The 24,430-nt window shown below is 39.2% G+C and overlaps 3 protein-coding genes across 13 annotated transcripts in view; 2 read left to right on the top strand and 1 right to left on the bottom strand.

Annotated features, from left to right (window-relative positions):
• Positions 1-24,430, top strand: part of COL8A1 (collagen type VIII alpha 1 chain) — a 494,271-nt gene that overhangs the window by 237,678 nt on the left and 232,163 nt on the right. The window lies entirely within an intron of this gene.
• Positions 1-24,430, top strand: part of CMSS1 (cms1 ribosomal small subunit homolog) — a 362,379-nt gene that overhangs the window by 87,169 nt on the left and 250,780 nt on the right. The gene's annotated exons all lie outside the window — the stretch shown is intronic.
• FILIP1L (filamin A interacting protein 1 like) overlaps positions 1-24,430 on the bottom strand; it is a 297,674-nt gene that overhangs the window by 82,918 nt on the left and 190,326 nt on the right. For 3 of the 4 annotated variants that reach the window (XM_070508610.1, XM_070508611.1, XM_014853300.3), the window contains exons 3-5: positions 22,603-22,855; positions 21,701-21,874; positions 13,988-14,166 (exon numbers count right to left, since the gene is read on the bottom strand). In XM_070508610.1, coding sequence (XP_070364711.1) covers positions 13,988-14,166; positions 21,701-21,874; positions 22,603-22,845 — 596 coding nt within the window. In that variant the 5' untranslated portion in view covers positions 22,846-22,855. The remainder of the gene's footprint in view (positions 1-13,987; positions 14,167-21,700; positions 21,875-22,602; positions 22,856-24,430) is intronic. The other variant, XM_070508612.1, reaches the window with a different exon arrangement.

Consider the following 24,430-nt stretch of genomic DNA (forward strand, 5'->3'; position numbering starts at 1 on the left):
AGTTCAGAAAAGAAAAAATTAGCATCTGTATCATTTTCTCTGAAAGAGGAAAGTGCCCCATAGATGGCAATGACTCACAGGTTTATAGTAGTTTTACCTCTTATTTTGCCTTATTTCTGATTCTCCACAAAATATCTAGGGACAATTTGAAGTTCACTTCAGTGGCAGTGCCCTGTCCAAACAAGCATCATCCGTTGTATCAGGAGGCGCATAAAGAAAATGTATGTGGTCTTGCCTTTAGAATTCTGCTACCATTGATTCTTCTGGGGTGAGTTTGTGTACTTCCTCAGGCGACTGCTGCACATAAGTATGTTTTCATCTGAGCTGCAGGAGCTGCTGCGCTTGGATCAAATCCCTGCTTCTGCTGCTTTTACAGCCCTGTCGTGCTAGGAGATCTGAAGACCTCTGGGGAAGGTGCTCACAAGCACATGGGTGGCGTCTGTGGACCTGACTCTGCAAGTGTCACTCCACTGTTGGCCCCCTCACCCCCACCTGCACTACAGTCTGCTATGATGTCTTCAGGGTCCTACACAAAGGCTTCTTTTCTAGTGTGTTTTAGTTCCTCATTATTCATAAAACAAAACCCACAAAGTTATCAATGATTAACCTGTTTCTGAAAGTTAGAATTAAAAGGCGTCTGAAGGCACTGAGAGTGAATTCACCAAACAGTGTTTAATAGCAAAAAAAAAACAGAAAGAATACAATCTAAGGCTCTTACTTGGGGCCTAGCTAAATGAATTGTACTTACAAAATGAAATAATATGCAGCCACTTTTTTTATTTAAAAAAAAGTAGGAAGAGTATAGTATAATCTCCTTCAGAAATTTCTGATGAATGCTTACAATAATTCTTTAGAAAAACACACAAGAAACCATTAACTAGGGATTACTTTGGGGGACTAGGAGGGGAGGTGAAATGAGAGAGGAAGGCTTTAATTTTCATTTTACACTTTTCTGTTCATAAATTTTCTAACTATTTTCATGTGTTATTATTTGTCCACTTACTTGTTTTTAGTTATTTTAAACACTTATATAAATTACAAATAATGATATAATGGACCCTCATGTGTCCCTCATGCAGCTTCAATAATTATCAACTCTTGGCCAGTCTTGTTTCTTCTGTACCACCTGACTAAAAGGGTGGCAGAATACACCACCCCCAAATATGCCTTTTTGGCATAAGGATTATTTTGAGCTGATTATTTTGAGAAACAGCAGATGCAGGGAAAGTGCTGAAAACAAGAGTAGAGTTACCCTTTTGTAAAGCAAATTTACATTTTTGGAGGAAATCTGTATTTGTAAGAGTGTCTCCTTCCCAGACCAGGAAGAGAAGGATGACTAAATCACAAGAGAATCTTATCAGTGGAGAGGTCACCAACTGAAATGTGCATAACAAACATTACCCTTGCTTTTCCTGGTACCTTCTCAGAACTGGCTGTCCCCCCACCACACACACACACACACACACTCTTCTTTCCTTTGTCCTTAGCTGAAGATGGTATTTAAGGTGGTGGCTTAGCTCATCTCCTGGAGTTACTCATTTTCCCTGGAATCTCCCATACACGAGGTATACATGTGAATAAACTTCTATTTATTTTCCTCTTGTCTCTTGTTAACCTGTCTCTTATTACAAGGGGTCTCGGCCAAGAACTCAGAGGGTGGGGGAAAATGATTTCTCCTCCCCTACACTGTGCTTCTCACTCCAGATTATTTTGAATCAAATCTCAAATATCCTATCATTTCATTTTTAAATGTTTTCAGAATATATCTCTAAAAAAAGATAAGGATTCTTTTTAAATACACATCACAATACTATTAACACACCTAAACATTAGGAATAATTCCTTCATATCGTGAAATATCCCAGACAGTATTCAAATTTCCCTGATATTCAATCTCTCTCTCTCTTTCTCTCTCTCTCACTTTTATAGAGTCTTCAAATCAAAATTCAAATAAAATCATGTATCAGACTCTATGGAAAAGTCTAAATTTCTTTCATAAATTACCCCTCTATATTTTTCCCCTGTATATTATTTGTTAATGAAACTAGATTGTTTGTTATACAGAATTCTCACAATATAGATTTTGCTGGTTACACCCCTGTGTCGTCATTTTGTTTTGTTTTATATATATATAATTTGAAGAAATTTAATGTTTCTACATTCATTCAACAATGTCGAAAAGGTGGAAGTTCGTGTCTGCGGGTCAGCATAAAAACATTTAGAATCACAAATGAGGAATAGCACATTTCTATTCTTGCCATCAAAAAGCAGGGGATTTTTTGGGGCTGGCCCCGTGGCCGAGTGGTTAAGTTCGCGCGCTCCGCTGCAGGCGGCCCAGTATTTCGTTGGTTCGAATCCTGGGCGCGGACATGGCACTGCTCATCAAACCACGCTGAGGCAGCATCCCACATGCTACAGCTAGAAGAACTCACAACAAAGAATATACAACTATGTACCGGGGAGCTTTGAGGAGAAAAAGGAAAAAATAAAATCTTTAAAAAAAAAAAAAAAAAAAAAAAACAGGGGATTTTTGGGGAGAGATGTCAACTAAAACCAACAGCTCCTTGTAAGTCCCTATAGCTGCTGCTACCAATTATAGTGCTCATGTTAGTGACTTTGTGTGGGGAGAGTAATACATTTATTTCTTTTGTAACTATCTCTTGGGCACTCTCTGCAAAGAGTTAGGGGAACAGAGATAAACAAAAGAAGAGCTTACACACGAGTTGGGAAGAGAAGACAGACAAGAAGCCACGATAAAGGAGCTTGTCCATCTCACTTGCACTGCGTGTTTATCCTTCTGAGTCAGTACACATCTTCTAAGACTCCAAAGAACATTTGTCCTCTTTCCTCACCATACATATCCTGTTCTCCAAAGCTGGTCTCCTTAAGTCTGGCTTCTTCACTCCGTGATCAACTGTGTCATAGGGCCTATTTCTTATTTACTGGTGATACTGAAGTAATTATTCAGAAAGCTGACCAGATGGGCTTGAGCTTTGCAGGTTTTCAAGGTCTCCACCGTTCCCTATTGTACACACGTAGCTGCTCCTATCATTTACCTTACCCTGCTGGCCCCTGAAGGCATTTGAAGTTGAGACCCTCCCATACCCTTTTTTGTTTTGGATATATCATAAGTGAAAATAATCATTAATGAATACCGCATCTGTGAGAAAGTTTGAATCAGCTATCATCATTTAATGAAAGCAGAATTCAAATATTGTTTCTGAAACATTTTGGAATGTGGGTTCATCTGAATTACCTATGTTTGTACTTTTTTTCCTCCCCCGCAACACCCATCCTTGTATGGTATATCTGAAGTCCAAACCAACTTTTCTTTGGGTCCTTTGCATGATTTGGTGGGTTGTGAGGGCTCGGCCGTGGTACAAGAAAAGTTCGCTGTGAAACCACAAATCGCCTTGGATTCCTGAGGTTTCTTTCTAGAACTGGAAGTGGGAACTTAAGTGACTGGTCCACGTTTCCCTAACAAACAAAATAATATCGGTTTGAAAAAATACAGGCCTATGCAGAGGAGACAAGGAGGCGTATTTCAAAATTAAACTCTTCCATTCCAAAAGAGCCTTCAGTTCCTGACATCCAGAGGTTTTTAGGGATGAAGTTTTAGCTGATTTGCTCTGCTTTGTTATTGTTGAGGCATGCCTCACTTAGAATCTAACACAGATGAAAATTAAGGAGTGATTTTTTTTCCTTTCCAACATTTTTGTTATTCTGTGCCTTTTACTTTGTTTATTGATAAAAATCTTAGCCCTCAAAAAAATGGTGAGAATAAACCACTGAATTCTTCTGTGTGAAGAAGCTGTGGGAGTTCTCCATCTGTGTCTCCACAAATAAACACATTAAAAACCATTCATTTAATCTAAATGCTGTCCTAATGGCTTAATGCTATCATGTTTGAAAGTCTGGCTCAGGAACAGCTGGAGTGTTCTTGAGTAGATTATTAGCTGGAGTTTTGATTAATCAACAAATCAGTTTAGAGTAAGAAGCAGTTTGATGTAAAGCAAATGACAGATGTGTGCCACAGGGAAATCTTCTTTCTTTTAGTTGCCACTTATATTTGGTCCTCACTGTTGGCACTACTGGTAAATATTCGATTTTGAGATCTCTCTGATATCTTTGAAAGAAATGTTTCCTCAACAGTGTTGTGGCAGCCACATGTGATTCTCTTTTTTCCACATTTTTCCTTTATTTATATATATTCCAATGTTTGTTATGGCATGAAATGCCTTGAATGTCATGTTTACTTAGAACAAAAAACACATAATATAAAGTGACAAAACTGTGAGTTAGAAATTACTTATTTTTAAGAAAACGCATACTCAGCCTCATAAATCCTGCTAATGTGTTTCTTCTGAAATATCTTCTGAAGATATAAATTACCCGTGTACCAGACATCTCACGTATTTCATGCTGTGATTGGAAAATTCATGGAAGTAAATGGGAAGATGCACATAAATGTGTATGCATGATAAATAGGAAGGAACTGTGAGGAAGTGAGAGTTGGTAGGTAGAAATTGAGTTAAATAGGAGAAACTGATATGGAAATCTCACAGACTCCAAACCAACCGAATTATTAGAGGCGGAATTTGACAAAGTGAACTTTGGATCCCACAATGTTAAACAAATCAAACTTGTCAGGACCACGTGAGGCTAGCACCATATGCACTGTGAACTACTGCTGAATCTGTTGTGTGGTGGGAAAGGTGAGCCAGCATCCTGGGTTTGGGCCCTAAGGCTTGGTGTGGGATTATACAGAGAGAGGAGGATTCAGACCTTTCTAAGAGAGAGTAACAGAAGCAGTGTTTTAGAAGAACAGTGCTACTAGCCCATCAAAACATGAAGTTGATGGGGAAAAGGAAATAATGCTGAAATTATATTGACAACAGCAAAATACTCTTAGAGGAAAATGTTATGTTTAAGTACGTTTTTGATGTTAGACGTTAACACGTTAGAATTGTTTTCTGCGGAAGTAACATATCTCTAAAATCAAAGCCCAAGTCTGTGGGAAAGTCTGATTCATGTTACTAATATTCACTTTACATATTTTTTAATATCATACCGTGTTTAAAATGAGGTCAGATTCAGGATTAGTCAGGCAAAGTTATAAAGTAAGAAATGGATACTCTCCTTCATTGCTGGTTATCGTATAAGTGCTATATGTATAGAGTACAATTTAGCTACAGTGTTCAAAATCCTTAAAAGTTCATAACTTTTGACCCAACAATTACACAGCTAAGAATTTATTCTAAGGCAACAGTCAGGAAGGTGTTAAAATTAATTGGAATATGAGTCTGTTCATCATAGTGTTCTTTATAAAAGTAAAAAAGTGAAAGGAATCTAAATGTCTACAATACAGAATTTGTTAAGTAAATTACATCTGTGTGATAACAGTAGTATTTACGTACTTAAAAATTATGGTGTAGAGGAGTAGTTGGTGATTTAGGAAACTGTTCATGATGTTTTTGTTAGTAAAAAAAATAGGATATGAAAACTGCAAAATATGAATTGAGAGAGTTGTTTTTAGCTTTTTGTAGTTAATGTTTCTGATGTTTTTTAACTTTAACATCCGTTTTAGGATCATTCTTCCCCCCATGGCCTTGATAAAGGACCCACCGTCTTTCATATCTGCCATCTCTGGGACCATCCAAAGCTTCAAGCTTATTCTGCTTGCCCTATGGAAATTGACTTGTTTTATGTACTATTTTCTAAAGCCAGGCTAAGTGAAGAGAACTCATCCAGAAGCTAATTTATGATAAGATATTAATCGAAAATAATAGACTAAAATGTAACAAATTTTCCTACATTTCAGTCACTTATTCAACAAATATTTACTGTACCTCTCCATGCTCTCAGTCCTGCAGAAGGAATTGTGAATAAAACAAAAGTTTATCTTACAGTGGGAATATTTGATTTTTCACAATCACTTTAGGCAAGGAGATGTGATTAGTGTGGGGATCTTGAGATAGTGGCAAGCCAGAGGAGCAGTGGAATCTTTTGGTGCACTAAAAACCATTGCATTGAGTGGGTCTTGATCTTATATATGTGGTAGGCTGTGCTTTTCATAATACCATTGCAATAACATTTCTGTTTATCTAAGTGGAATGATTTCCAAAATAGGGGAAATAGGTCTCCATGGTTTAAAAAAAGAAAAAGTGTTCATTGAGCGCTCTAATGACCAGCTCAGTGTTACAGTGTTCGATCATTAGGACATTCAGTAGTAGCCTTACACTGAAGGCAATTAGATACAGCCAGGCCTGGAGAATGATCTCTCATTTGTACCTCCTTTGTGTTCTCTATCATCATTGTACCTATAACATGACATTGCATTTATTTTTGTGTAGGTCTCCTGGATACTGAAGGGTTTGCCCTTGAAAGCTCTTATTCATCGTCACATCCTTGGTACCCAGCACAGGGTCTAATTAAATGCCTTCTTGGCAATCCACAAAATATCTGTGGCGTGGCACAGAATATGTAAATAAACTACTTTGAAGAAAGGCAAATTTGAAGAAAGGTGCCAGTGCTTACTGAGTGCTTCCTGTCTGTCAGACACCACACTTAGCACCTTCTGTGCATTATATAGTTTGGTAATCGAAAGAACCTATGAGATCCATGTCATTTTTTTAACAGATGGTGAAACTGAGACTTAAGAGAGATTAAGTACTTTGTTCAAGGTCAGATAGCTAGTGGGACCAGATGAGAGGGTGGGACCGTGGTTCAAACTCTTGTTGTTCTAACTCCACAGTCTTATGCTTTTAACTCCCATACCCTACACTCTTCCAAGGAAAGGCCTTTCTGTGCAGTGATAGTTACTCCTCTTTTGTGCCAGGCGTCTCCATCCTCAGGGCTTGCCAAAGCTGTTTGGCTTCATCTTCTCATGAGGAAATAGTATACTTGCCAGGAAAGTTTACCTGCAAGTTGCAAATCAGGATATGATTTAATTCTAATGCTCCATCTTGATTTCCATTTATGAGGCAAAAATTTCCATTTTGATATGGTTTAATGACTCTTCTTCCTCTTTATATTTTATATAGTCAGATAGGAACAGAAGTTTGAGATTGCCTTTCCACATTCAATCTTTGGCTTCCTGTTTATAGAGCTGTTAAGCTTGTAGCTATGAGCGAGTTAGATGTTTTTATCCAGTGCTTACTGTATGTCCTGCATTCTCCTGGGGCTATCCTGGCTGTTGGATAATTACAGTCCTTAATATCCTTTTTGCCTGACCTTCCATAATGTTACAACAGTGGTGTTGGCACCACAGAATGAACAACCAATCCTCTGTGAGTCATCTACAGATTATTTTATGGGGGTCTTGTCTTTTCAACTGTATTGTAGTTATGTCTTAAATTTCTTCTGGACCTGCTGCAACACCAAGCACAAAGCTTGAGTACCTAGTAATGATTCTAGGGAGAAGTGCTGAATATGTTATCAGGAGAGCTAGCTTCTGGTCTGGCTCTACTACTACTTAGCAGCAAGATTTTGGAATTTTTTAGCTGAGACTTGATGGGCCTCGCTTTTCTCAATTCAAAGGCCAGAGGATTGGTCTAGATTGCTAGGTCATTTCTAGTTTGAATTCAGGATTCAGACATCCCTGTAATTTTATATAGTTACCTGGTCAACTGTTTTACTGGGGCATCAGTAACAGGAATAGAAGGGTTGTAAATTGACCTGGATTTGCAAAAATGATATTAAGTTCAGTTTTGAATATATGACATTGAATAAGCAGTAGGGGGTACCTAAATCTAGATATCCTGTAAGTATGGAAATACGCACTTGGATTTGAAGTTGGTGGTAGAGGTGCTGTTGTTCTCCCTGACCTCTTTTGATAATGTGGGTTAGAATCATAAGCTTGAAGTAGAAGGTACTTTTTCATAACAGTCACATAATCACAGATGTTTAGGTCTGAAAGAGACGTACAAATCATATAGCCTCACTTGTTTTATACACAAGATTAGAGAAATGAAATTTGCCCAAAATTACCCCCTATTTCAGATCTGCTCTGCAGACCAGAGTCCCCTTTCTCCATGTTCCCAGTTCATCCCTCACTGTGCTTATGTTTCTTTTTAGACTACTTTTTAACATTTGTAGTATTCTTTTGTGAACAATAAATTCACTTATCACTGTGCGTCCAAATACACACCCAAAATTATTTGTAAAATTTAGCTCAGCTTTCTGGGAAGGAAAAGCAATCAAATAGTGTCATCACTGTATCCAAAATTTGACCTCTATAATTAAATGGCATAGTATGGAAACCACTGAATGGTATGGTTACAAGGTATGGTTTTATGACATCTGTTGAAAGTTAAGTCATGATATACAGTCCTAAATGGTTTTTTGGTGCCCTCATGAGTTAATTAATCTCTCTGCGTCCCTACCCAGATCCTGTGTTCGGTCTGGGGTATATGAACACTAGGCTGATCACATTGTGATTCTCTATAGAATTATAGTACTGAAATATGTGTTTGTGGTGGGTCTCCATTTTGTTTTGACAAAGAACTGGATACCCATGACAAAGGTCAGATGGAGATCTGGCATCCATTTCACCATTTGCAAGACATAGTATCAAGAATACGTAATACATACAACTCCTTGCCAGAAAACTGAAAGAAAATTATTGCATTTGAGTACAATGTATTCCACAACAATAGCTTAGTGTGCATGAAATTTAAAACTGTTGTCTTTCCAAATATGGTTTTTAGAAAGTAGACTTTGTTTATTTTTTAAAACAGCATACCCACCGTGTTATGCTTCATGGGATATTCTTAAAAGCTCAGCTTTAAGACCAAAGAAACTGAAAATCCTAATGGCAACAATTGCAAAATATTGAATTCTCTAGTAAAATACTCCAGTTTAATGTGTTTATTGATTTCTCCTGAATGTTCTGTTTTCATGAGCATTTCATGTTGTTATATTATTTTGCCATAGTAGTACCTTTTTTCCTACCCATCATGATCTAATATTGCCTTAGAAGCATCAGCATCCAGTCTTAAAGTCTGCATTGGTGTCTCTGTTTTATACATGCACAAATTAGTTGGGATTTTCTGTAGGTGGAGACCACATCTACCTCCTTCACTTAGTATCTAGCACAGGACCTGGCATGGAGCAAGTATTTAATTAATGGATTTTTGGGGTGTTTTTTTTTTTTTTGAATGAATGGCAAGCAGCTCTAACTAGCTAACCTAACCAGTTAGTTTAACTAACTAAAAAATTAGATAAATTAATACAATCATTCATTTATATATATTTCAAGGGAGTATCCAAAGCCTCTGGAAAGATTTGATATTTCTGAGAGAAGCCTTTGAAAGTAGTCCAATATACTCAGTTAACAGGAGGGTCAAATATGGCTCAGTGTTTCAGTCACCTTGTCTTGCCAATCTGGAAAAAAGCCCTGTCATAGAGAAGGGTTGATTGTGGAAATCTTTCTTTATGAAGTTGCTTCAGCCAAAGGGAGAAGTGGGAGTGCTTTGTTCTTTACTAAAGCCTGAGCAGCAAAGGACTTAGCCCAAGGTGTGGTCAAGGCAACAACCCTTGAAGCTGGGTCCCTGGTGGCTTTCCTCCAAAGACCTGTCTGCCCCTGGAGCCACCGTTCTATCTTGTCACACTTGGGCAGGAACAGGAAATGAATTGTACCTGTGCCTCCTTCCTCACCACATGGTGTTTGAGAAGCTACCATTTGAACTCGTGCTTTATAAAATCAGAATATCAGTGCTAACCTACTTGGCCAAGATTTTAGGAAAAGTAATTTAAGGCTTTAAAAAACTCCATGGTTGAAGCCACATTTTATACAGAGTTGCCATACGATATTTGTTTCCCACTTTAGTGGCTATTTCAAGGCAAAAAATGCAGTAATATATATGGTTAGTATACATGGTTTGGTTTAGTATTCTAAAAAAAAAAAAGCATGGTTTCAAAAAAAGGAAACTGGTTTATTTTCCCCCTCACAGCTTCTTCCCCCATTGAAACTGAAAAAGGAAAAAAATTATGCAAGCTTTTTTGAAAATACAGGCAAAATTGGCATTTCACTTATGGGAAAATTTTGCAAAATTACACTGACTAAAAGTGATTTTTGTTTTGGCTTTCCTGTGAAGCCATCCAGAAAGGCCAAAAATTACTGGCATTGCTTTTGTCTAAAACTTTTCACATAGACTCCGCTTGTAATTCAGCCAAGTACATAATTCAGGTCACCAGTGACACACACATCCACACATTGGAGCTGGTCAGTGAACAGAGAGTCGTCATGAAATGTGGGTGTAATGTTACCTTGTGGACAGACCAAACCACGCAGATCACAGTGAAGGAAACTTTGCATTAACCTGCCTGGGAACGGGGTTCCTGAGCTGATCCCCACCCCGACCCTTTCTTGATGGGAAAGCCAGTTGTTTACGGATTACAACAACAACATCACCCGGCAAACATTTTGGCCTAAAATCAATGTGTGACATCAGTCTCCTTTAGGATTTTCCACATAAACTAATTCTCCAAAGAAAACACAGAAATTGAGCCTTAATTTAAAATCCATTTTTATACCCTGTAAGGGCTTATGAACTATCTCAATCATGTCTTTCTTAATTTTTATTTTATTTCCAAGTAGATATTATCCAACACTTAAAATATGACCATTAAAGGTTCACAGTGTTTTGTCAGAGTTTCAATCACCTAGTCCTTTATAGCTCTCCTCACCCAACCCCCTTTTAAGGGAGTTAGGATATCTTTTTTTGTTTCTCTGTACGAGGGTTACTGGTTTGGGAGTGGCTTACATCACTTTGTTTGAGGGTGGCAGTAAACATTACTCTTTGACTCCTGAGGACAAGTTGGTCTGGCTTTTTTGAGGGGTGGCTGTGTGCTTGAGAGGAAGACTCTCACTAAAATTTGAAGGATTCAGTGAGGTTACGTGTTTTGTCGTTTGTTGTCCAAGAATGAGATACATGAATGGTATTTCACTCTCTTATGTAAGCACCTCCTCTGTTTATATTTACCTGAAATTATTAGAGTTTCCCCTGCTTCCTGTTTTGTTAGGTGGTGTTCATTTAATACTTTGATGCACACAGCCATAAACAGGTAGAAGTCACTTATGCCTCCTGAGGCCCACAGCCTCCCTGCTGGAGGCCGGGGAGCAGGGAGGGCCAGTGCACTAACAGCGCCGAGATATGGGAATTGTGATGTTGTGCAGGCGGAGCAGGGAAGCGTTATCTGTGTCTCATGTGAGCTGAGAGTAGGCTTAACATTCTCATACCCAAAGAATTCCATCTGGAAACTGTTCCTGGGCAAATAGAAATAGGTGAATATTCTCATATCTTCTGGAATGGCTAAACAGGGAATGAGAGTCACTCTCATCATTTTTTCCTACTTTTTTGGTATTGGTATGTTTACTTTCATTATTCTTCAAGACAAGAAATCTGTGTCATATGATCGTTTAAATTCTTCTTCTTAAACTGCTTTGATGCATGTAGAAATACCATTCTTAATATATTGATTCCATGGTGTACAGTTTACATTCATCCCACTATTTTCCTTTTCCTTTAGCCCGTGGCCTTTGTTCCCATTTTTCACTCTTGTTCCTCTTTGCTCTCTCTTGGTTTAAATAATCTTCACCATCTGCCTCCCAGCGTTAGTGTTACTTCTGGATAGCCCTCCTCAGCCTTCCTCCAGAAGATAGTAGAGATACAAGAGTGAATATTAAAACTATACCACCAACAGCTCTCCACATTCCCACCCTAAATCTGTGTTGTCTTGCCTTCTGCATTAATGTGACAAGCCCCCTGGGCAGGGACAGTCAGTAGCTCTTTGTTCTGTGGCAGACAACACTCTGACGATGGTCAATAAATGTTCATAGTAATGAGAGATGAAAGGAAGTGTCTGTGTTCAGCAAGTTAGTGCCAAATAAGTGTAGAGGCCAAATGAGGCCACAGATGCCAAACCACAGGGGTTTGAAATAATATTTAATATGACATTGTCTCATTGAATAACAAATCGTATATTGCAATGTCTGAGTCAAATTATCCCTTGGTGCCAGACTTCTTTTGCTCCTTTAATCTGCCCCTGAAGATATTTCAAGTTCATAAGGGGCAAAGTAACCAGACCCCGTTCTATGTAGTGAGTGGAAAACGAACTTCCTGATCAATGTGGAAAAAGAAACTGGATGTGAGGGCCATGGACTCTCTGGCACTCTGACCAAATGTCTACCATGACCTGCACTGAAGAGAAGTGAAAGTTTGCCATTAGCCTAGCTACTGTGAAACTTTGGTTACCTCGCTAAATATGACTTGTAGGTATTTAAATAAAGCAGCTGACATTATCAGTATTTCAGAAAAGGAGCTTACAAATTATTTTTTTCTGGATTTTGCTGGGATTGTTAGAATCCAGCATCATCATCTCTGTAATTCATAAAAGAAGTCCACGTGGAATAACAAAAGTGGAATGAAAATCCATTAAAACTTTTACATTCCACAAAGATTGGTTATTTTCTATCTTTGCAGTATCAATAGAGAGGATCAGTTGTCCGCTCAGTTTAATATGGATGCTTGCACTTTCTAAGGTGATTCAGAGGGTCACAGTAGAGCACAATAACCTGCCCTCCTTATGGTTATAAAAAGTTTACCAACCAATCTCTCCTTTTTTGCAGCCAAGCTTCTCAAAATACTAGTTTGCATTTTAAGCTTCTATGTCCTCATTTCTTATTTATTCTTCAAAGCATTGCGATTTGGCTTCTGCTCTTGCTGTTTTATTGAAAGGGCTCGTTAAATTCCTCAGTGTCTTCCTTGTTGCCAAATCCTGGGACATTTGCTCATCCTTTTCTATATTATTTGGTGCTGTTTGACTGCTCACTCTTTCTTGGAAGTCTTCCTATGCTTGGTTTCTTTGCTTTCTTTCTCTTCTAATTCTTCCAACCCACCACCCTTCATTCTCAGCTTCCTTTTTTGACCCCTTTTTCTCCAGAAAACCATCACACAATTGATGTTTTCTAGAGTTCCCTTCGCAGAATTCTCTCTCCTTACCACACCAACAACTGTAGCTTCAACTATTACCAGCTGCAAATCCACATCACCAGCGTAACCTTGTCCAGACCTATGTTCCAACTGTGGGTTGTCTGTTTAGACATGTCATTGTCCCCTCTGGACATTGGAATATACCAGATACCTCATACTCAACATGCCTAAAACAGGACCCAGCCTTTTCAACCATCTGCTCCACCGAAATCCTGCAACAACAAAAACCTGTGCCCTATTCCTGTATTCTATACCTGGGTGAATAGCCAGGAATGCTTCTAAGTAGCTCCCTGTTTTCCTTGCTCTGATCTCCAGTCTCATTAGTCACTAATTCATATTGACTATACATCACAAATAGTTCTTGTTTGTATCCCATCCTTTCTAACCCCATAGCCACTGGAACACTTATCTCCCCTCAGTCTAAATTTCCTCCTGTCTTTCCTCCATGTTGCCTTAATGGTTCTTTAAGAATGCGTACCTGATTGACTTATTCCTCTTCTCATGATCTGTCCTTGCTCCTTCTTGACAAGAGTATAAAATCTACCTGCTAGCCTTTCTTTTTCTCATCCTGTGATTACACCCGTGCTGTAGCCGTGTGGAAAGCTGTCATTCCCTCAGTACCCATAATGTTTTCTTACCTCTATGATGTGACATTTATTTCTGCCCCTGCCTTTCTATAGTTTCCATTCTTGTTTGCATAGGAACTAGACCCTGTCACCTCCTCTGCAACTTTTGCAACGCACTCCCTTGCAGAATGAGATGCCCAACATTTATGTTTCCACAGTTCTTACCATACCCGATTATTCTTGGATTGTATTGATACTGTCTTTAAACACATCCTTTTCCTCACTCTGGACCATGAGATTTTTGAGAGCAGTGGCTGTGTCATGTTCATCCTTGAATTCCTGTATCCCTGTTACCATGCCCAGCCCACGTGAGAAGTTAGGAACGGTTTGCAGAATGGGCCATTGTCTTGTCCAAGGTAGCCTTACCTTTCACGTTCCTGCTCCAGTAGGCTCGTGAATTCATCACTCTTCTCCATGTACTCTTTATGTTTTCTCTTTTCTTCCTCCAGCTCCAATATGGTTTGCCTATGAGATTTTTCTACCAGTAAAAGCTGTTCCAGGATTCGTCTGTGAGATTCTTTATGTTTTTCCACAACTTTGTCCAACTGTAAAAGAAAATACATTTATAGTCTCTTAACTACAAATTGTTTGTAATACCGCCATCTTTCACTCTTTTAGAATTTCCAGTTTTGACTAATTAATTCAGCAATGGGTTTCTGATTTCCTTGTTTAGTTTTTATCATTACTCTTGTTAATTGATGCTTTCTGATGCATTTAACACAAATGTAATCTTTTTGCTGTCATCGTTTTTTCCCCCAAGAGAATAAATGGTGCCTCTGTAGATATCAGAACAATTTCCCCATACTTCCTTTCTGATACTTTCTTCTCTCTCCAGAGAAACCATATCAGAGGAATGATGGAAAGTGAAGGAATCCCTTCACAATGCTTGATTCTGCGGCCACCCTAGCTGACCTCTCCTGCCCCACTCTCCCTGTAGTAGTGCTCTGCCAGTGTGTGCTCCCTGGATCCCTGTTCTGCTTTTCATTGTCTTATGTGTCAAGGTGTTTTCGTGTTTTAGAAATCCTTGTTAGTTCTGTGTTGGTATGTAGTGTGCGTACCTTAACGTAAACACCCAGTCGTAGTTCTGTGGCTTACTTACATCTCTGTTATAAAACCATTGCCCTGTGCCTGATTTGTGTGGTCGTCTCCCTACTAGATTGTGAAGTGCATGAAGGCAGGGCCTATGTTCTGTTTTTTTTTTAAATTCTTAGCATCTAACAGAGGGCCTTGCTCGTAGTAGGTGCCCAATATATGCTACAGGCTGAAAACAAAATAGCAAGCAAGGAATCAAGAAGAAAAGAGGTAAGGGGCTGATTAAAACAAGAGTAGCTCAGGATCTTTCCCCAGGGATAAATTAAGATCCAGTTAAGAACATGGTTTTGAAAGCATGTGACTTTCTAGATTAGTTAAATACTAGATGTTGTAACTGATGATACTGGTTGATTTTCCCTTTTGCTTTTATTGTAAATGATTGAAAATTTGTGACTGTGAATTTGAAGCCAGTTTAACTCATACATCCTTAAAAAGCACATACTTGACTGAGAATCCAAGGCACAAAATGGCCAAGTCATTTCAGAAAAAGAATAGAACAAGATGTTCCAGCATAGAGAACTCAGTTAATTCTCTCTGTTTTGTTTTTGTTTTTGTTTTTTTGAAGAAGATTAGCCCTGAGCTAAATACTGCCAATCCTCCTCTTTTTGCTGAGGAAGACTGGCCCTGAGCGAACATCCATGCCCATCTTCCTCTACTTTATATGTGGGACGCCTACCACAGCATGGCTTTTGCCAAGCAGTGCCATGTCTGCACCGAGGATCCGAACCGGCGAACCCCAGGCCGCCGAAGCGAAACATGCGCACTTAACCGCTGTGCCACTGGGCCCTCAGTTAATTCTCTCTGACCTCCAGATGCATAGGCTGGTTGTCTAGTTTTCTAATATGGGTTTATAATGGTGCTTTAACACATATACAAAATACTTCATTATGCCATACAGGTATTGATTTTTAATTAATATAACCAAATCTTTTGTGAAAGCTGAAATTGCTAAGTTGCATTGCCTGCTGGCAGAGTCACTGTCAACTAATGACCATCCTCTGAGAAGGAGGTCATAGTGTTAATTGTCCTGTGGTTAATTGTCCACAACCACCCTCTGAAACCTCCTTCTTATGGTTGCCCAAACATTAGAGTGCATTGTAAGGGAAATTCAGATCAACTGCTTTTGGAATTTGAGAGTGAAATAGTGATAGGATCAGGCTTAATTTAGGAAAGTCGCAGTTGACTTAGAAAAACATTCCATTTAATTTGTTACAAGGTTGGCCCTAGAATTAATAAATGAATAATTATAGTAGGTATTTGGCAAAACGTAAATGAATAACTAAGGAAGGCTTCTTAAATGCAAGAAAAGAGTCCTTCCTTAAATAGCTTCTTGTAATTGTATGGATGTGAGTGTTAAACTTTATTTGGCCCAAAGAGAGGAAATAGAAGGTTTATTTAATCTACGGATGCTTTTCATTGTGTTTTTTCCTTCTTATATAGTTTGCTTGTTTGAAGGGACAAGGAAGGAAAGCTGGAAAGAATCATTGCCCTTTATTTATTACATGACCTTCTAAGTCTCCCTTCCTTCAGCCTCACCTTCTTCCAGCCCATCCTCATCAGCGAATGCATGATCTTCCACCAATGGGATTACTCCACTCTCCTGTGCAGAGCCAGGTTTTTCACCAACTGGTCTCCTGTCACTTCAGCCCCATTCTCATTCCATACCTTCCCATCTTTTTCACCCAACCTTTAACCACAGTGGACTTCGGGCAGTTCTTAGAACACACCATGGTACTTCAAGACTGTTTTTCTCAGTGCTGATACCTAGAAATATTTTTCCCCTTCCACCCAAAACTTTTCCTATTCATCTGTTGTAAGTTTCTCTGATCACTCCTGGGTAGAATTGTTTGTTCTTTCATATCAGTAGATGCCTAATTCTCTCGGTTTTCCTTCTGTCACATGCCATGCCTCTTGAAGGATGGCTTGAACTTACTTCATGCTGTTTGGTGCAACCACTGAGGAGCTCATGTTTGTCAACAGCAGTATTGAAAAGTTGTCAAAAATGACGTTGCAGAGGGAAAGCTTCCAAAGAAAGAATTAGTGATTCTAGAGGTGTTTTAGCTTACACTTGAAGGTTTGTTCTGTGCCTTCATCTCTCCATGCCCAGAATGCCTCTTAGGAAATATGCCGGTGGTTCTCAATTCAGTCTCTTCCTCATTCCTAACAGATCAAAAGATGGACCTGATCCTCCCTGAACTCATTTCATTTCCTACCATGTGTGTGTGTGCTGGGCCAAACCACTTAGCCAATCTGTACTTCAGGTTCTTCATTTGTGAATTAAGTGGTTGGGCCTGATTTCTAAGATCAATTCTGGTGCCACAGTTTTCTCAAGGCAACAACTCTTTCTTAAGTGCCTATTATGCTGTAGGTACTTGATACTGTGATAGTTGCCATGGGGAGTACAAGAGGAGTTTGAAGTCTCAGTGTGTATACTGTCGCTAGTGAGATAAGATACACACCTGAAACACTTAGGAGCAGTGTGAGGTGGTGTGTCATTTAGCACTAAGGGACTGTCAGAGAACCATTGCCCCTTTTTCATCTGTCTCTACTTGCAGATTGAATGAAGCCTGGGGAAGAAAACAGGAAGACTCACCAGGGAGTGTCAGGGAAAAAGATTGAGAAGATGGCTCCTTGGTGTTTACGTGCAGTGACAAGCTTCCTGCTTATCATTTCAGCCTCCCTGATGTCCTGTCCTACCCTCCTGCCCCTAATACAGTCCAGCTCTTTGCCTAGGACTAAGAAAGTACAATATGTTACATTAGGTTGGATTATTCCATGGTCACAGGGAATGAGGAACAGAGAGGTTTTCACATCTTTTTACTTTTGGTTGTTTAATGTATGTTTAGAAAAGAAAAATGACCTTTGTTTTAAAACCTCCTGAGTCACAGACCACCCTAATTTTGGGTTTGATCTTTCTGCGCTCTGGCTTTGGTTCTCTTTGTTCTTTTCCATTGGCACTTTGAAGATTGCCCTTTTCTTTGCTTACCCTGAATGTACTGGTAGAGATAAAGCTAATCTAGAGAGCAGAGAAATTTTTTGGCCACTTAAGTGGATCAAAGGTAACCAGATATCTCTCATTGCCTCAGTATCTCAGATTCTGCAGATGGGGGCATGAGTCTCATGGCTCTGCACTAACACTGCCAGACTCTTCTGAAAACCCTTCCTTGTTTCATTGTTACTCTGAATGGTGATAGTCTTCTCTCCTTCTCATCTTGGTCATCTGCTGAGCTCCAGGTCACTCCCCCTACACTCCACCTTTCCACCATCAATCTTGGTAGCATTCTGGATGATTTTCAGATTTAGCTGGACCTTCCATGTGGCCCTTCCCTTATGCCTGGTCAGCATCCTTTCTCTTTGCTCAAGGCACCTATTTCTTTGCTCAAGCCCATGCTGTTCTCTCTAAGTGCTAGACACGGACACATCCTTACCTTCTTACTCTTATCTCCTACTTGACTGTATAGAGTCCATCGAGCATAACTACTCTATGTTTTCTTACACATTTGCTACTCTTATCTACCTACATCCGTCTACATTCCTAACCTCTTCACCTGTGTGTGCTTTATTGCTCCATCCCTTATTGTCTCCTTCCAGCCTTTGTTCCACCTGTGATTCTTTCTCATGTTTTTGATCCCACCTCTGTCCCTTCAAAGTGTGCCTGCAAAATGGTCAAGTCTTCCTCTTCTAAAAACACACATATGCACACATGCAGAAAGAGAGAGAGAGAGGAAGAGAATTGACCATGAAGCGTGAGTTTTAGAGGAAGAGGATTTATCCTGAAGCTTGGGTATCTTCCAAGGCCCTGCCAGGGCCCCAGCAATGTATTCACCTATGATATATTTTGTAAGATTTATAAAAGTAATGCATTTTAATTGTAATCAGTTAAGACTTCTGTCTTTTTTCCATTTTTGCATACTTTCCGTCAGACTTCCTTTCATGTCAGGTAGTTTGGAAGAGGCTATGAAAATTTGAGGGGTCCTGTTAAAGGGAAGTTTAGTTGGTTTCACAGTCACTTCTATGTATAGTTAAGTTATTGCTAGCCATCTTGGTGTAGGAAAGGCTTCCAGAAATGCTGTTACTGGCCACTGTGCCAGCTCACCCAGCCACTGTCAAAGGTGAAAGGCCAGAGGGTGTATTGCAAAATGAATATGTCCTTTGGTTCTCAGCACTTGAAGTTTGTGTATTGTAGAGGAGAAAGGTTCAAAATGTATGAAGCCAGCTACTGATCTGTGGAAATTTCCCCTTTAGTTCCTGGCTTCATGATTTCTCTTGCTTCCAACTAAGCTCATCCGTGCATTTAAGAGTGTTAGCTATTTTATCTAACATTTCGTGTATTTCTTAGTGACATGATCTCATGATATATAGTCCACAACGTTGCTGGAAATTGAATTCCTTTATGGTCTACCTGACTAACCCCTACTCATTCTCTGGATCTTGGCTTTCCTGCTTCGTCTATCTAAAATTGATCCCCCATTATACTCTCTCATATACTCAAACCATAGTTGTAGTTTTCACCACAGAAATTAACATAATGTGTAATCAAATACTTATTTATGTGATCGTTTGTTGGCTGTCACTCTCTTAGACATTAAACGCCCTGCAGACAGGAACCACTCTTTTTATACAATTAAAATTGTAAAATGAAATTTAGAAGCTAAATTATACAGTTGCTTAAAATAAGGACTTTAAGAATTACCCTTAGGTAATGCTAATGAGGTATGCAGACTCTTTTATTATAGTACCTTGATAAATCCAAAATGTTATATTTTCCTTGATCAGTTTTTGGAAGAACTAAGAATACATCAGGCCATTAATTCAAATATCTTTTTTAAGAAAATCTCTAATATAACACTGCAGTTTGGAGAGGAATAGGAGGTGAAAAGTGTCGCGGACACGGAGTTCTTGGTCCTCCCTCCTTGAGAACCAGCTCTCCCTCCCCATCTGCATCCTTTGTTCTAGCTCTCAGACCTCCACCACTTTATCATCCTAAGACAGCATTCCTACCATGTGACGTAACTGAGAATAGTTTGTTTTTCTAAGTTATTTTGCCTTAAGAATAGATAAATCCACTTTAGTTTACCCTAGACATGGTTGAGATTTTTCACATTTTTCAAAAAGAACATTATGAGGAAAATAAAAGGAGGAGAGATGTGAGAAAACAAAAGAATAATAATTTTTTAGCATGCAGATCCTTATTCTGATGTAATTAGGGTGCAGCCCAGGATGGGCTTCCTGGGAACACTCTCCTCTCTTTCTTTCTTTTCTTCGGCCCTATCCACGGACTCCTAGTCAGAATCCCCTTTTACCATTTATTCTCTGTATGTCTCCTCTTATCCATTACTTCCCAGACAGAGGAAGAGGGTAGGCAACTGGGTTTTTGGGTGAGTAGAGTTATGTGGGCTTCGAGGAATCTGATAGAGTGACAGCTGAGGAGAGAGCAATCTGTTAAGGGGAAACCAGGAAGTAAAAGGCAAGAGAAGCAAGTGAGCAAATCCTGGAGGTGGGAACGTGAGGGCTGTGTGTGTGTGTGTGTGTGTGTGCATGCATGCATGTGTGCGTGTGTAGGAGTGTCTGCTGGGAGAGCAATCAAAGAAGATTGGATTTGTAAAGCAGGGCCAAATTCTGGGTGCCTTTCAGGGACACTTTGCAGAGTTAGGATTGCAAGCATTTGCAGAGAGTCAGGGTATTTCCAGATTTGCATGTATGCAATAGAATTTTGTAACTAAAACTTTTTCCTATTGATTTCAGCATAAGTTTGGAATCATTCTGTTTCATTTCACACTGAAGTGTTGAGGGGCTGTGCCGTTTATGGAATTTCATCAGGATATGTTCAGTGATCATTCATTTGCGTTTGTGCTCATAGGGATGGAGAGTTTGTGCCTAATGCTGTTTCACAGTCACTATATTGGGAGCCAGGATACAGTTTTAACACTTGACTTAAATGCGCTTTGGCTCCTCTTGTTTAAAATTTGGATTAAAACGCAATCAACAGACTTTGGGTGGTCTCATCTTCACCTCTCAGAGAAGCAGATCCATATGACCAAACTCCTTCACAATTTGGCAAGACGGTTGTCTTCTCTCCTGAGACACCCAGGACAAGAATAACAAGGACATTAGAGGTCACTCCTAAGATAGGCTGCCAGAGTGTGGGGGGCGGGGGGAATTTGTCCAAAACTTGCTTTCATTCTCTCCAGCCTTAACTCATGCTCCTAGATGTCTCCTTTTTATAAAAATGAAAAATTATGAAATTTTCCATTGAAGTCTCAGAGGAAAATAGAAGAATAAAATAAGGATGCCAAAGAGTTTCAGAAACGTCAGCAAGTAGAAGAGCAAGCAGTATCTTTGTGCAGTGGTGGCCGTGTTGGGACTGCTCTTCTTTGCCATTGTCATTACTGGGCACACTTAGAGGAAATAGCTTTGCTGTCATTAAACTTTTGAAGGAAAAAAAGAGGATATGTGCTCATCTAAAATATATGCTTGCTAAAACTCTATTTCTTGGACAGTTCTTCAGATCATTTCCACTCACGCTCAGAATTTCTATGACATAATACTGCAGTGTTTTCAAAGAAATTACCTTGTATGGTGGAACTTTATCTGTTTTTTATCATAGCCTGAATAGCCTTCAAGTCCCCAAAAGAAGTGTGGACCCCTTTGAGGGGGTGTGTGTGTCTGTGTCTGTATCTTTGTTTGTGTGGGGGGAGGGGAGGGGATGGAGGAGAGAGAGAGAAGAATTCTCTTGTATTTGTTAAGTTTCAGTCTGATGTCAAGAAACAAACCTAGTGGAAACATCCTGACCATGATTTATTCTCCTTTTCTTTCCTGTAGAACATGTTGTATTTATCTACCTTGCGTAAATTTTAAGTGCCTTAGAACATAGAACTAAATAATCAAAAAGGAGTTGTAGGTCCTGCTCACCCACCAGGCCTAGTGCTTGTCTGGCTGTTGAGCTTATTCCACCTCCCAGGTTCATACCCCTGATGCGATACATACCTCATTCATTGGTTTCTCATAGATGTCCTCTAGCCAAGGAGCAGATTTTGCTTGAAAAGCATCTCGCTGGAGAGCCTCTAACACCTTTTTTGGAGTGACAAACCCATACTGAGCTTCCAGCAAAGCCAAGTCCATTTTTTCTGCCTTTAAAATGCCTATGACTTCATCTCGAGCCTGTAGGAACAAAAGGCATTTCAGAAAGCCTGCTTTATCTACCAGGAGTCTCTGCAAGTGATTTCTTGTGATAGTTGAATGTTTTTTTCTTCTCTTTCAAGTATAAACAAATCATATTTGGTTAGAGTACCTTTTAGAAAAGGTAGCAAAACTATGCCCTTTCATCTTTCTTACAATCTAGTTACACATCAATAATTTTTAAAAAGTGATCACTATATGACTTTGGGGGACTCTACATTTTTTATTGTGTTTGACAAGCAGATAACATGAGACCCCTCAATGGACCAGCATTTTCATTTTCAGGGGTAGGAAATAAGATTCTCCTATATGTGTAGCAGCTGTTTTTTGTTTTTTATGTAGGTTAACATTTCCAGGGCAAGTCTAGGAGCCAGTTCACATGGCATCCAAAGGGCCTATTGTTCTTTAAACCAATCCAGAGTCATCTGTGTTGTTACCCATACGTGCCTGTGCACTGAAGCTCCTGAGCATCATGGGAAGAGGACCCAACCTTTGACAATGTGCGTGCCAACCACGTGTCATAATAACAGCCCTTTTAGATGTGATTAATTGCCCTTCAAGTTGGCGGAAGAGAATTCTGTGTACTTCCACTTTGCTTTCATGTCCATACAAGTGAGAACCACAGATATCTAATTCTGTGGCAGCATAGACACCAAATTCACAAAGCTTTTCGCTTGAAGCATGGTGGGGGTAATTCTAACCCAGCTAACCTGTAGTTCTCCCTCCAGAATGCTGAGAAGAAATAAGAGGTCATCTCTTGAGAGATCTTCTCCTTGATGGCCATTACCACTGTGTGACTTAGGATGTGGAAGGATTGCATCTGCCTCACTGGTGGGATCTTTTTCTTGCTGTCTCTGCTTCATGTCCTTAGGTCCTTGGAAACTGTGGTCTTTACTAAGTCTTGGAAATTGCTTTTGGTCTGAGCCCTCCATATCACTGCTTCTGGAACGCATTCTTTAAGGGCTGGAAAGAAGGAAGACAATTTGTAACTCTTTGTTTTTTTGAAGAAGATTAGCCCTGAACTAACATCTGCTGCCAATCCTCCTCTTTTTGCTAAGGAAGACTGGCCTGAGCTAACATCCATGCCCATCTTCCTCTACTTTATATGTGGGACGCCTACCACAGCATGGCTTGCCAAGTGGTGCCATGTCCGCACCCGGGATCTGAACCCGTGAACCCTGGGGCCACCGAAGTGGAACGTGCGAACTTAACTGCTGTGCCACCAGGCCAGCCCGACAATTTGTAACTCTTAATGGAAGTGGAGTTTTTAATAAGGGTACCTATTACTGCTTTAACAAGTCTGCACTCTTGTTATATTTACCGGAGCCAAAGACTCAATCTTTCTGAAGTCTCCAGCAGAGAAGGTCATTAGCAGATTCATAAATCACAGTCTTATTTACGCTTCTGTTTTTAAAAATCAACATTTTAAAAAATGTCTTCTGCTTGGATTAAGACCACTTATGTTCGTGGGTAAATAGACTGTATTTGAACTTCATCCACCAAACATTCCACCCCAGGGACCCAGGTCATACCTCCAACCACGGCCTGAGTGCTTACTTAAGATGTACTTAACATAATTATAAAATGGTAAATTTGCTAATCGTTCTAACTTTTTGCAGATTCACATTATAGTATTTTTTTTTGGAAGTTTTTAAAAATTTTTAAATTTCTTAGCCTTTGGTGCATTAAGATAGATGCATCAGAATTACTGCTACTAAATACTTTGGGTTATTTTGTTATGATGGCAAAGTCTAGTATTAAAGGAATGAAGGCTTGGTCCCTGGTGGTATCCCTGACATTCTGCTAAAATTCCAGATCTGTCCTTGAATAAGTCAAGCACTTATATTTAGGACCCTTATCTCCAAAATAGGGACATTACTGCCTTTGGAAGTCGGCCATTATGGAATCGATATAAAATAAATTAATATTTGAGGGACATATTAGCTCCACATCTGATTATATAATTATCTAAATTAATTTATGATAGCAAGAAAAATTGTTTCACCTTTGAGGAGGAAAAGAGAAAATATCAATTGAGCTTATAGTCTGCATCAGTGATATACAAGTAGATTGTTAATTTTGCTCATCCCTACAAATCATGAAACTTTTATCATCATTGGTGCCTTGATTTTAGTTTGTCACAATATTTCTTGAAAAATCTGAAAAAACTCAAGCATACAGAAAAGTATGGAAACATGGTGAACCACTATATGCTACCACACAGATTTCTAAAATCTAAATAATTTCTTATATACGTTAGAAAACAATTTTTTTAAAGTAAACTATTATCAAAACAGTTGAAGCCCTCTGTGTGTCTCTTCTGTAGCCCACTCTACCCTTACCATCCCAGAAGTAACGATCTGGAATTTGGTGTTTATCATTCTCATATATGTTTTATACTTTTTAAAAATGTGTATATATATTGCTGAACAATATATGGTATTGCTTTGCACATTTTCAAACCTTGTATAAATAGCATATTGAATGTATCGTTCTGGAACATGCTTTTTTGTCCTTATTTTTGAGATTCTTCCTTGT

The sequence above is a fragment of the Equus asinus genome, chromosome 5, assembly GCF_041296235.1.
Source record: "Equus asinus isolate D_3611 breed Donkey chromosome 5, EquAss-T2T_v2, whole genome shotgun sequence".
NCBI lineage: Eukaryota > Metazoa > Chordata > Mammalia > Perissodactyla > Equidae > Equus > Equus asinus.